The 13,206-nt window shown below is 39.4% G+C and overlaps 1 protein-coding gene across 4 annotated transcripts in view; it reads right to left on the bottom strand.

Moving 5' to 3' along the window:
• ALG12 (ALG12 alpha-1,6-mannosyltransferase) overlaps nucleotides 1-13,206 on the bottom strand; it is a 23,943-nt gene extending 10,737 nt beyond the window's left edge. For 2 of the 4 annotated variants that reach the window (XR_014694557.1, XM_084524497.1), the window contains exons 1-10: nucleotides 12,780-12,929; nucleotides 12,387-12,503; nucleotides 8,747-8,936; nucleotides 8,463-8,595; nucleotides 7,770-7,943; nucleotides 6,008-6,202; nucleotides 4,639-4,742; nucleotides 3,915-4,138; nucleotides 3,019-3,188; nucleotides 2,756-2,831 (exon numbers count right to left, since the gene is read on the bottom strand). Coding sequence is in view for 3 of the 4 variants with exons in the window: in XM_084524497.1 (XP_084380623.1) it covers nucleotides 2,756-2,831; nucleotides 3,019-3,188; nucleotides 3,915-4,138; nucleotides 4,639-4,742; nucleotides 6,008-6,202; nucleotides 7,770-7,943; nucleotides 8,463-8,595; nucleotides 8,747-8,911 (1,241 nt within the window). In the remaining variant the exon portion in view is untranslated. Of the gene's footprint in view, nucleotides 1-2,755; nucleotides 2,832-3,018; nucleotides 3,189-3,914; nucleotides 4,139-4,638; nucleotides 4,743-6,007; nucleotides 6,203-7,769; nucleotides 7,944-8,462; nucleotides 8,596-8,746; nucleotides 8,937-12,386; nucleotides 12,504-12,779; nucleotides 12,930-12,998; nucleotides 13,027-13,105 lie in introns of those variants that run through there. The other 2 variants (XM_084524498.1, XM_084524499.1) reach the window with 2 other exon arrangements.

The following is a 13,206-nucleotide window of genomic DNA, read 5'->3' as shown; positions in this document are numbered from 1 at the left end:
AACTGGAAACAATAACCTCACTATAATTTTACAGCATTCCCTGAGATAGCAAAGTCACTAACATTTAAGGTATTTAAAGCAACAAGCACTGTAGCAAACTGGAGGATTTGTGTGGATTATTAATGAAATGCAGAAGTAGACCTTGCACACCGAGTAGGTGCTTTCTTCTAAAAATCTTGCACACTCATTTAATCTGCTATTTCTAAAAAGGTTGTAATGCCAGTTAGGATAGTACGTGTGTTCAAGCTGGCAGAAAGAATAAAATACTTCATAGCAGCTTAACTAAGTACTAATTTTGCATTTTTTCATCAGCAAATAAAAGGCCTTTCATCTGGCTGCAAGCATTTCTGAATTTTATTATTTTTAAAATACTTTAAGCTTACATAGCATATTTATTCCTGGTTCAAAGAGACTGCACTAATTGAAGACAAGATTGTAACACCTGTTCTGTGTAAGAATCTGCACCAAGCTTCTTTCAGTCACCCTTTGAAGAAAAATAATGGATCTCTTGAATTTTTCTTGAGGCATATAGATCTAATCTAAGCACACCACTGAAAGCTTTTAACTTTTAAGACACTTCTATTTGTGGACTGTAGTTATCCTGATGAATCATCAGTCTTCATAGCCACTCCATCCATAAATCTGTCTATGAAGACGGTAGGTTAGTTTTCACCTATCTGAAAGACTGTCACATCCTTAGTTAACGAGAAAATGGACAGCTGGTGCCACTAACCCCTGCACTATTGTGCTGCCAGACAACATGGTAGTCCTGTGTATGATGCTCTGTTGAAGGTTTTGCCTGACCCTTTTTTGTGAAACTTTATGATAAATCAGCCCTCCCTTGAGGTCTTTTTATGATGGGGAAAAGATAAAACTGATACAAAGTACCCAATAGCTGCAAAGCTATGAACCATCCATCAGTGACGGGGATATTCATTTGCTTTTCAATCCCACTGCACTACAGCCTTGCAAGCAAAAAGTGAAGGAAAAAAGACAAAAACAAGACATCCAAACAAACAAAAACCCTCACCATCTGAAAAAGCCCATTGAAATTAAGCATTGTTTTAGGAGTAAAGTTGCATTTATAGTCACATTTAAGAGTAGTACATGTCTAAATATATTCAAAACCAGAATGTAACATTTTAGCTATCATACATGCTCCATCACTTGTACTCTAATAATTTAATGTCTCTTCCTGACTGTTCACATATTAAAACCTTCTCTAGATTGAACATGTAAAAAAAATGAAATAAACACTGGATTGGTAAATATGACAAATTCAGCTTTTAGCTGTCAGTACCATCACAACATTCACAGAATCACAGAATCACAGAATTTTCTAGGTTGGAAGAGACCTCAAGGTCATCGAGTCCAACCTCTGACCTAACGCTAACAGTCCCCACTAAACCATATCCCTAAGCTCTACATCTAAACGTCTTTTGAAGACTTCCAGGGATGGTGACTCCACCACTTCCCTGGGCAGCCTGTTCCAGTGCCTCACAACCCTTTCAGTGAAGAAGTTCTTCCTAACATCTAACCTAAAACTCCCCTGGCTCAACTTAAGCCCATTCCCCCTCGTCCTGTCACCAGGCACGTGGGAGAACAGGCCAACCCCCACCTCGCTACAGCCTCCCTTGAGGTACCTATAAAGAGCGATAAGGTCGCCCCTGAGCCTCCTCTTCTCCAGGCTGAACAAGCCCAGCTCCCTCAGCCGCTCCTCGTAGAGGAAAGCACAAGAAAGCACAACAATAAAGTAAGGCATAGCAAGCTAGATGATTCCTAGTTGTCCCAGAAGCACAGTTTTCCTTCAAGATACTTTTTATCTCAAAACATGCCAATAAATTAACTGTATTTCTTCATTTTATTCTGAACACCTTGGCTGGGAAGAAAACTCCACGTTCTGAATACATCTTAACAATAAACCAAAATCTGTTTGTACTGCTTTTGTTTTGTGCAAGTATAAAGTGAGGCTTCTCGTTTACATTTTAAATTAGAAACTCTGATTTCAGCTGATGAGGTAGGCCTAAGACCAGGAAGTTGTCCTTTTTGGTATACATCCTGAAAAACAAACAATGCCATTCCACAAAAATCCCCTACTATTCATTTAATAATGATTCTGATTCTTAGTATAGCTTGTACATCACTGCTGCTCATGGTAACAAAGCACTCAACTGCTCTCCCTCAGAGCTAATGAACGTGACCAATAGTCCACATGACAGCAACTTCAGTACCATCTATTTGAAGGATGTTCCACATTAAAATAGACTTTTAATATTAACACATAGATAAGCCTCACATTGCAACACATCACTTAAAAACAAATAAAATGAGATTTTCCCACAATTATATATACTGTTCTACAAAGAAAAATGTTCCTCTACTTTTGTTTTTTATAAAATCTAGTGAAATACCAAACATAGCTGTATTAAAGATATTCGGGGGTTTAGTAAGGTACTTTTTTTTTTTTTTAAACACTATTCTGATATCTTTAAAGATTCTATGATATTCAGGCAAAAAATAACCAATACAATTCAAAAACATTGCAGTGATCAATTCCTCAAGTGGCAGCACTGCATATTTCCAAATTCTTTAAAAATCTCTAAAGATTCACATTGTTCTTGACCTGGCTGAATAAATATGCTGTACCAAAAAACTAATTTGTGATGCTTGCCCTGTGTATATTAAAAAAAATAAAAGAAAAAAGGAAAAAAGCAGATGCTAATCTTCAGTTCAAAATACCAAGTTCATAACATACCTCCAATCTGAATTGATTTCTAGAAACCGAGAGACTCCTGTTTGTGCTGCAGCCACATCAATATGAACGGAGACCTCTACATAAACAAAAAAAACATTTTAAAATTATTGTAAGAACACTCAGATTATTAAATAAACAGAGTAGGAACAGAAAATATACACAAAAACAGTACAAAGAAGCAATGTCCAATACATATAAAGATACACTATCACTAAAGTTACATTTGAAATTAGGTGAACATACCTCAGAACAGCTTTACATACCTGCTGTTGAAGGTACCAACTCATGAAGCTTCTGGATTGCTACTCCTCCGGGATAATTGAAATGTGAAACATATAACGATGTCCCTGAATAGGCAGCATTAACTACAAGATGCATTATAACAAAAAAAGATCCAAGTTTATACAGCCAGGACTTCCGATAGTTATTCAGGCTGTTGAGAGGGGAAAAAAAATAAATAAGACTTACTTTTGTTTCATAATGGTCATTGATTATTGTTATAAAACTTTTATGAAAACCCCACTGCTAGGTAATAAAGATCAGTACAAAATTTATTACAATTGTGTATAAGGAATGCATTTATTATTAATTGCTACAAGACTAGCTTCTAGTGACAAACACATTTCAATATTCTCATTAATAAAGCTATTGAAAGCTTATCAGTAAAACTAAGTATTTCTGTGTTTTTAACTTCTAGCTATGAATGTATTCTCCTCCAAATAAGTTCAGAGTTCAACTTAAATTTGTATACTCAATATACCCAAGTTTAACTATTTAATATAAACTCCGTATTTCATAAGCTCCGCTAATTAAACTACCTTCTGAGGAAAGTTATGTTAACAGCATACTAGTACCCTGGAGCGTCTTTTTCTCTGGTGAATAAAATAAACTGAATTGCAATAGCATGATAGAAAAACCAGAACTCTGCTCTTGACTCTGCCATAGACTTGCCTAATTATCCTTCCAAATCCTATCGGTTTTCTTTCTTAGTTTCCCTCACTAGTAGCATGGGTACGATGATGCAGACCTCTTTTCTAGAGCATCTCTAGATCTTAAGATAACCCAGACTCCAAGATAGAAAGACATGCATAAAAGTAGTAGTAACAACTTTACTTCTTTTTTACATTTTCAGAAAGAAAAAAAGTAATTTTAAACTTACATTCGTGAGCATACTTTAGCAGCCACTATGTTGAAGACCGGGAAAGTATACATGATAAAACGCAACTCTTTGTGTGGGAGAAATGAATACAAGAAAATAAAGCCCAGTGCTGGCAAAAGTAATATCCGAGTTCTCTTTTCTGCTGCACCTAAAGGTACAAATATAATGCTGCATCCCAACGCACGAGGCAGGGCTGAATAGAAATACCACAAGAAGGGGGAAGTCTTCAAGGTGAAAAGGAGAGTTAAGGATGCTCTCACTAGCAAGTAAAGTACCTATTCTTTACAGTAGCATACATAAATTTTGCAAATATGCAGTAGATTTTTTCTGTATCTTACAAATACCCTTTTTTGTATAACACAAATCACTTGGGATATGGTTTACTCCCTTACTCTTTAAGAAATAAAAGCAGTTGCCTAGTTACTTGCCTATCGTCCAGTGGAGGTATATCAAACAACGCTAATAATAAGGAAATATAGAAAAATTACGGGGAAGAAACCTGGATTTATACTGGTAGAACACGAAGAAGCAAAAAGAAAAAGTAAACAGAATAAAGTTTAAATTTAAGGAAAGGTCTAAGAAATGGACATTGCCTCATACACTTCAAATAAATTCAACTTTTCATTAAGTATTTTGTCAACACCAAAACTGAGTCTCAGGAATAGGTTTTTGCTTTAACTGACAGTGTTAAAGATCTTTTTCCCCTCAATGTTTCAAAGGATACTCCCCAGTTGGAACTTTTGTTTAAAACTGTATTATACCAGAGCACTTTCCCTTCAGGCCACACAAGTTGTCTCCAGAACAGTGAATCCACAGCCACTGTTAGCCCTGAAAGAATTAAATACAAATCTGGGTGAATTAAAAAACAGAAAACCAAACAAGCACATCCACAGTGCACACTGACTGACAAGAATAACACAAACTGGAACATGTACTGTAAGCCTCACCCAAAGCCACAGAGTAGGTTGAATCTGTCAGTCTTGTAATGGAAATGCAGGAGAGGGAGGCACTTCTTAATGCAAGTCTTAATAGAAGCATGTCAGATAGGAATCTGATTTGAGATTTTCCCCCACTCCAACCCCAGGTGTGAAATACAATGGTTTAATTAAAGTTCGTTTTAAAAAGAATGTTAGAGCATTAAGTATAATGAATGGTAAGAAATACGTTTTAACTTAAATGATACTAAGTGGATTTTTATTGTAAAGCTGATAAGTTAAGAATTCTGTTACTATTTATTAGGTGGGAGGGAAGAATGATAAGGGATTAAAGGCAGACAAAGAGCAGCAAATCCATCAGTCCCATCTCCTCCACTCAGCTCTGTGAGAATTGCTCTGGTATTTGCAAGCTTTGCCAAGGTGAGATTGGGAGTACTAGTCAAAATTCCCATTGGGCTTCTTACACTATGAGGTACCTCCAAACGCACATGCAATGATCATTCATTGTTTCTACTGTCCACACTGTGCAAAGCACAGCACACTACCAGAGTTCATCATCAGCCATCTGATGACAGCATTTTTATTAGGTAGGCTGGCAGAAAAGCTTACTTATGTGCACAAGCTTTCTGGGAAAATTTCTCAAACTATTGCAGATAATCACACAAGCTGTTCAAATTAATGTAATAAAGAAACAGCAAAACAAAAGAGAATTTTCTGAAACCTCAAGCACCCACAAAGCTGAACTGTGACTCTCCCCACAACCCTTTTGCTCAGCATCTATGTTTGTCACACTTCTATTTTATCCAGGTTTCAGTTTGTCATCACAGCAATAGATACTACAGCTGATGATGCACCTGTGACTAAAGACAGGTACTAATTATACTGAACTAAACATGCACATCCAAGCCAGGACTTTAGATACTGTAAGCATCTAAAAGCAGAGGTCATAGAATCTTTCTACAGCTCTGTGCACAATTAGTTCCTCACTCACAAACATTCTAAGAAATAATTATGTTTGCGGTGTTACTAGCAAATGGGATCACACACAAAAAAAACAAAGCCACAGGGGCCAGGTCACCAGAGAAGACAGGCAAATCTCCAGAATTCCGCTAAATTTAGTATGTGGCTTTTTTTTTTTTCTCTTAAGCAAATACTTACCCAAACAAAAAATTCCAGCAGGAACAGCATGGGAAAGCACCTTCAAAACGGAGACTCTTTTAGTTAATAATGTTACCAGAAGCATGAGGCCTAAGAATATGGCGAGCTCTGATCTGAAGATTATAATTGCCAAAGCTGAGAACCAAACAAACTGCCTCTGCTTCTGCTGTATCCAATATGTCAATGCCAGCAGCACTGTAAAAATAAAACAAACCTGTCTGAATTATTTGTTTCCTACAAGGTAACGCTTTTATTAATACAGGCACCTTGTTACTCAAACTTCCCACCCCTTGCCACCTTGGTCTTCCTATTATTTCTGGTCCAGACATTCTCCCTCATCAGAGAAACTAATAAAAGAAATATGTTTTAGAAAAAACAAGCAACATACTATAGCTGGTGATTAAGTAATCAGGAAAAGCATAACCAGTGAAAGAACATCTGGCAACTCTTTCTAAACAGTACATTTAATAGCTTTTGATCCCCATCTCCTTCAAACTTAAGGGAGTACTAAAAGCCTTTCAAACTAAGGCTCATAATTATTATTGCTCAATATCTGCTGAAGAGTTAGGTTTCTCTCCCCAGGGAAGTGGTCATGGCACCGAGCCTGCTGAAGTTCAAGAATCATTTGGACAATGCTCTCAGACACATGGTCTGGTTTTTTTTGGGTGGTCCTTTAGGGGACCCAGGAGTTGGACTCAATGATCCTTGTGGGTCCCTTCCAACTCGGCTATTCTATGATTCTTCTCTTGGATAAGCATATCCTCTATTAATGAGAACTGGAACCCACTTCAAATATGAAAATGAGACTACCGATGATCACTGAGGAAGAAGGAACTCTAAATCCATTTGCATGGTTAGCCAGAGATGCACTCTATCTCCACAGATGAAGTTACCTCTACGTTTTTACAGTTCAAATCACACGATAACACTGACTATACTGTAAAGCAGTCATGAACCCTAAGCAAAATACAAGAGAACAATACCAGTTGATTACTTGTGAAACAGTTAACAGTACAGACACATAAATGAACTTGTATTTTCTAATATCTACAAAAAGGATCTGGAAAGTTTGCTACTATACAATGTTTATTTGACAATTCAATCATTCTTTGTACTGTTTTCAGTTCAGCTCTACACAGGTTCTTATACCAACCTCATGATTTTATTAGCTGAACAGCTTCCACTGAAGCATTAAGTGACTAAGCTAATATCTGTCATACGCAGTTAATTTTTCCTCTTGTCATCTCTGGGAAAAAAATTGTATGTGTAAGGGTAGGGATTTGATCTTGATTTTTTTTTTCCTGTCTCTTTAAGTGTACAAACTGCTACATTTAACTCCAGAAGAGGAAGGTGGAGAGTTTGCTGTGGGAGTCTGTTACAGAGTCTCACGAGAAAGCTGTTTCCTGTGTAGATTAAGTTCACAGATTTTCTTTCTCTCTTTTTTTTTTTTTTTTTAAACTGCAGGTGTACCTACTGCCTTTTCAATGCCTCTGTTTTATGCAGAGATGTGTACTCAAGACTGTCTGACAAACTCCACGTATATTCAGATTCAATACAACTAGATTCAACAGTCATTGTAAGTATGCACAGTAAAAAAGAAAAAAGCCACACTTGCTTAAGTTTTCTCACCTCATTATCACACCATATAACCAAGTATATATATATATAAATTTGGTTTAACCATACTTTTTTCTATATTTTAACTATCCACACCAGATTTTTTTTTTTTATATTTTAAAATTATTTCTATGCAAATACTTACCAAAAGGAAGTGCAAACACATTAGGAAGGGTTCGTGTACAGTAAAACATCAAATGAAACTGAGTAACAGTTATGAGACAAAAGACAGTTGATGTAGTTGCTCCAAACTGCTTTCTAACTTCTTTTTGCAACTTCCATAACGTGTAAATCACACTGAGCCCCAAGCTTCCTCGGACTATTAGAAGAATAAAAGTGGTAAAATATGAGTGATATCAGATTGATCTCTCATGGACAAACATGTACTTAATAGGAAGTTATTAAGAATAATACAAAAGATCTCACAATATAAGCCACTCTAAAGAAGAAGAAGAAAAACACCTACCCGCATTAATTTATTTAGTTTAACCCACTTTTAACTTGCCTGATACTTTTCCACAGAGGTCAATGCTTCTATGCCCAAGTCAAACAATATTTTCTGAAGTCTTCATGCAAGTATACATGAGAATGTATTCTCTGAAGACATTTGCTTCTTCTACACTGTTAGACATCTGTTAGCAAAAAAACTTTCTCTGTGCTGCTAATTAGTCCAAAAAATAGAGGTGAAATTTGGCTCTAAGTAACTATAGTTTGCAAAATCCCTCATTACAAAAAAGAGTTTTAATCACTGATCCAAACACTGACTGTTACAACAACGTTAAACATTAAAACAAGTTTGAATATATGTACGTTTACTACTGGATTGAAGTTCTCATACCTATCAGCTGGGAGTAAAACTTGGACATTTTAAACAGAGAGAGTACGTATATTGCAGGGCTGGAAAGAGCAGCGATAAAAATTGGTCCAAGGAACGTTCTTGGGACAACTCCAGGAAATTCATGATGGTCATACTGCAAAAGGGAAAACATAAGTAAGATAGCCAAACCAGAAAGAAAGGAAAATCAGGATAAATCGTATTCATGTTGCATTTATCCTACTCATACAGAAGGATGTTGCAGGCTTTAACAGCATCCAGAGAAGAACACTTTTTTTTCAACTCACCTTATCCAAGTCCAGCTGGTGGTACACAACATCGTGGATGGCCTGTAGGTTAAAGCTTTCCTCCACTTTTGTGAATGGACAGACAGTTAAATGAACAAAGGCCACAACAATCATCATCAGCAGCAGTGGGAATGACCTCCCACTCGAACTCCTCTTCTGAGCCATCCTGGGACTGAAACTTGCATATATTCTATTATTGTTAAAGATTAAAAGACCATACATTAATAAAACATCATGAAGCAAGCAAACTAACAAATGAGATTGATAAGCTTGGTTTATACAGGAAGAAAAAGTACTACAGTACTATACAAGTCTAAACAAAGAATCATTTGAATCACGTATCACAATTTCTGTATGCATTCAATGAATAACATAGATAGTAAAGACATATTCAGGCTGCGTTTCAGGATTTGTGCTGTCTTCTGCAAGTGCAAAGACTTAATTTTCAATCTACAAGACATCAGACAACACAGACCCTATTTAAGGAGACATTTCCCTTTGTGCCCCATACTGCCACCACTGCCAAGAGCACCATCTCAATTATGTCTGTGTTTTGTGGGAGAGACAGCTTTGTAATTTACTCTCACTTTAATCTCACACTGGAATTACACACAATCTTTAGAACATACTCTCTCTCTTGTCTGGGACTCTGAAGTTCGTGGGAGAAGAGGCTTGAGAATGATTAATTGTTCAGAACAGAGTACTTTGAACTTTGAGTTTGCTAGCTTGCCAGTGGCTAGGTCTAGAATCGGCAAGAAAAGGATGAATCCCCCTTGGCACCCACACCATGACTGGGTCAGCATCATCCGAACCCAGACCTTTACACTCCTACTTGGAAATAAAGGCCATCTGTCCCCTGTGCTTTGTTTCATGACTCTATGGTGACCCATACTTATGGTATTAACTGTGATGTATTTTAGGCAACATCGAGGGCACATGAAGCACAGGTATTTTAACGATTATGCAGCTCATCTTTACTAGTTTCAGTTTACAGAACAGTAAAAAGAAGAAAAGGTTCTGTTGCATGTCCATTTTGAGCAAAAACATAGCAGTCTACTTCCTATTAATTTAAGCTTCCCACTTTTCTGAGTTTACAGTTTACTAAGAGATGAGATTTTGTTTGTTACTTGTTTCTCTGCAAACAGAAGAAGAATAAACTTTTAACCTAACATCTTTAAGGTACAATTGGAATTTTGGTTAGAGATGTTTTCTTCTGTGTTTTGGTAGACCAAACAGATGTAAGATAGCTGGCAAATTTATTAAGATTACTTAGCAACTGCCTCCTAGAGTTACCTTTGATACATCCAATTGATACGTCCTGCTCATTAGTAAAAATAAACAGATAAAGCAACCTAAACATTCCTTTTTTCCACAGCTAACACCAGTTAATCCTGAGATTTATGTAATCCCTGTAAATTGTATGTATCTACATATTAAACTATACATACACACACGCATTCCTACATTTATCATGTAATAATTTTCTACTTCTTGTAATTCCTACTGCTATGAAGCTCTAATCCCAGGCACAAAGACAGAGTTCTGTGGTAAGTCTTATATTTTTTGGATTGATTTGCGATATTAGGAGCCTAAGTAAACACAACATCCCAGGAAGTAGAACGTCTTTTTATCCTGTGCCTAGTATTTTAAAACATAAACAACAGGAAAAAAAATACAGGGATGGATAAAATTAAGTTATGCTAAGGCAGAATCATTTTTCCACAGCAGCAGTAAAAGAAATATTGGACTACCACCAGCAGCACTTAGAGAAGTGCCTGGTAGGAATTAAGCCTCTGTGCAGTGCATCTCGTGCACATTCTTGCCTCTGGAAAGCTCTCTTGTTGAATTCTTCCATTAGGTACAGAGACATCTCACATTTCTGGCCAAATCCACCCAAGAGAAAAACGGACACTGAAGGATCAGTCTAGCTCAGGCTATACAGCAAAACAGGCATTTGAACAACTTGACTTTCACGTGAAGCAGATGTAGCACAGCAGCAGGTTGGGTTTTCCTCAATGACAATTCTCAGCTTAACATTTCAGATATTTTGGGTTATTTTACAAGGATTTTTGGGGTCCTAGGTGTCAAACAGCTTTATGTTTTCATTCTTAATTACATCATCTGCCTAAGAAAAAAGTTACTAGTATAGACTGCTACTGCTATCTTTAACTGATCAGCACATAACCCCTTACTTCTAAATTGCAGTGAAGCTGCATATCCCAAACACAGCTTATCACAACACTCCCCCCGAATCTTGTTGACTCCGGTCCTAGCATACGCCTGAAGTAAGCAAGCTTGCCAGTATACTCTTAGATTTTCAAGATAACTGTATGCATTATACATACTAAATTCCCTGAAGGGAAACACACTAGAAGATTAAAAAACAGAGCATGAAGACAACACCTAGGTTTCTGAGATAAAGTCTAACAAATTTAATGATCATGCCAAGTCTCAAGATAACCAGCTCTGTCAAAAACTGATGTTGGCAAAGCTTAAGATTCAGGTGGAATTTATCAGACAAGTAGACGCCGAATTTGATGTTTAGAATAAATTTGCTACATAAACACAAAATGCATGCAGTTTACAGCTTTTATTTTTAAAATGTCAAAAAGCACAAAAACATAATTTCACTTAATAAAGAATTTTAAATAATGATGGATAGAGGAATATAGTAAGCAAATACAAATATTTTCACGTCATTAACATTCTGACAACTTTTGAAGAATCTTAATCAGAGCTACACAACACAGCAGTACTTATACCTTCCCCCCCCACGCCTCGCAAAGGTCTGCCTCAAGATTGAATCTTGAAAGGCTGAGATTTTCAATGTGGGGAATTCACCCCTTCCTGGAATTAAGTTGGTTGTCAATATTTTTTTTCCTCATAAAAAAGCCTAGAACATTTTTTCCCCAAGCAGACTTTTTCAATACTTTTTCTGCGGAAGTGTCATTAGTTCCAAGAATGGACTTCTCATGAACAATCTATTATATTTGGCTCACTTATGTGTTTTGGACACGCTTTGGGATAATTATGTTAAGAGCTTGGCAGCCAACCTGAATGCTGAACTTATCTGCAGAGACTGCATTTCACCCCCTCGCATGCTCTGTCTGGGAGCATCCAGGCAGAACCACGAAGAGCATCCCAACACGAGGTCCTCCCCTTTTGGCTTGTGTAGAATGTACACAGTATTATCAATAATTTTTATGTTATTGCCATGCTTTCATAGCTGTTTCAACTTTGCTTTAAAGCTGACCTCCAAAAGAGGTCAGATTTGAGCCTTGTAGTTCCTGGGATCGCTTTTTCTTCTTTTATAAAAAGGAAGATGACAGTTGCTATTTTATATACGTATCCTCATGAGTCTGGGGACTTAGTAAAAGGAAGAAAAAGCAACGGAGATGAGAAATTTCAGCCAAGAAACAAAGACTGTGACAGTACCAGCTACGAAGGCACTACGCAGTTATGCAGAAGATGTTAACTCTTGGGACTGAGGAAGTGACACAGAATGCTACAGATTCCAAAACCAACCAGCAAAAACCAACCCACCACCCCCCCCCACACCCGCCCGGCCGCTAGGTGACCACCGAGGCCATCCACACAGCCTGCGACCCCCCTCTAGCGGCGGCGGCGGGCACCAGCCTACCTCTGTGTCAGCCGGGGGGGAGCAGCGTGCGGAGCCGGGCCACCTGCAGCCGCCCGGCTCTCTCCTCTTTCCTTCAGCCGTCAGTGACCGAGGTGCAGCGACGTCGCGGCTACTGAGCTGTGAACAGAAGAAACCCTTAATTAAGGGCGCTGCGTGTCACATATGACAGCCCTCATTAGCAATTAACACCTTCGTTCTGTCCTGGAGGCCCTCTGCCTTGCTTAGCAGTCGCACAGCGGACACCTGCAGCCGGTCTGTGCACCCCGCGCGTTAATCGCGAAGCTGAGACCGCAGCCCCCGCGCCCCCAGGCCTCTCTCCGCGGCTTCACCTCCCCCCCCCGCGCCCCGCACAGCCGGGGAACGCCTCGGGGGCCGCCCCCCACCCTGGCCCACCTCAGGGACTCGCTTGCAGGAGCCCGCTCCGAGCCCAGGGCGGGGCGGGGCCGGCCGCTGCCTCTCCTCCCCCCGGTCGCCCCCCCGTGTCCCGGCCCCGGCCCTCGCTCACTGCCGCCGCCTCACAGCGGGCGCCGCCGGAACGGGGATGAGGGACGCCGCGCCCACGTGACCCGCCCCCCCAGCGGCCATGTTAGGTGAGGGCACAGCACGTTCCACCCCCCCTCCCAGCCACACACGCATCCCCTCTATTCTGAAGCAGCCGCCGCGGAGAAATGGCGGCCAGCTCTGAAGCCGGCGCGGGGAGCGCGGCTGCCCTCACCCACCATGGCGACGCGGCGCTCAGCCGCTGGGCACCACCCCGCCACCCCCGGCTCCCAGCGCACGCGGGGGACTCCGATTGGCCCGCAGCGTGGCGGGCGCCGGT

This window comes from Aythya ferina (assembly GCF_964211825.1).
Source record: "Aythya ferina genome assembly, chromosome: 1".
In the NCBI taxonomy this organism is placed as follows: domain Eukaryota; kingdom Metazoa; phylum Chordata; class Aves; order Anseriformes; family Anatidae; genus Aythya; species Aythya ferina.
This window is presented reverse-complemented; position numbering and strand designations above follow the sequence as displayed.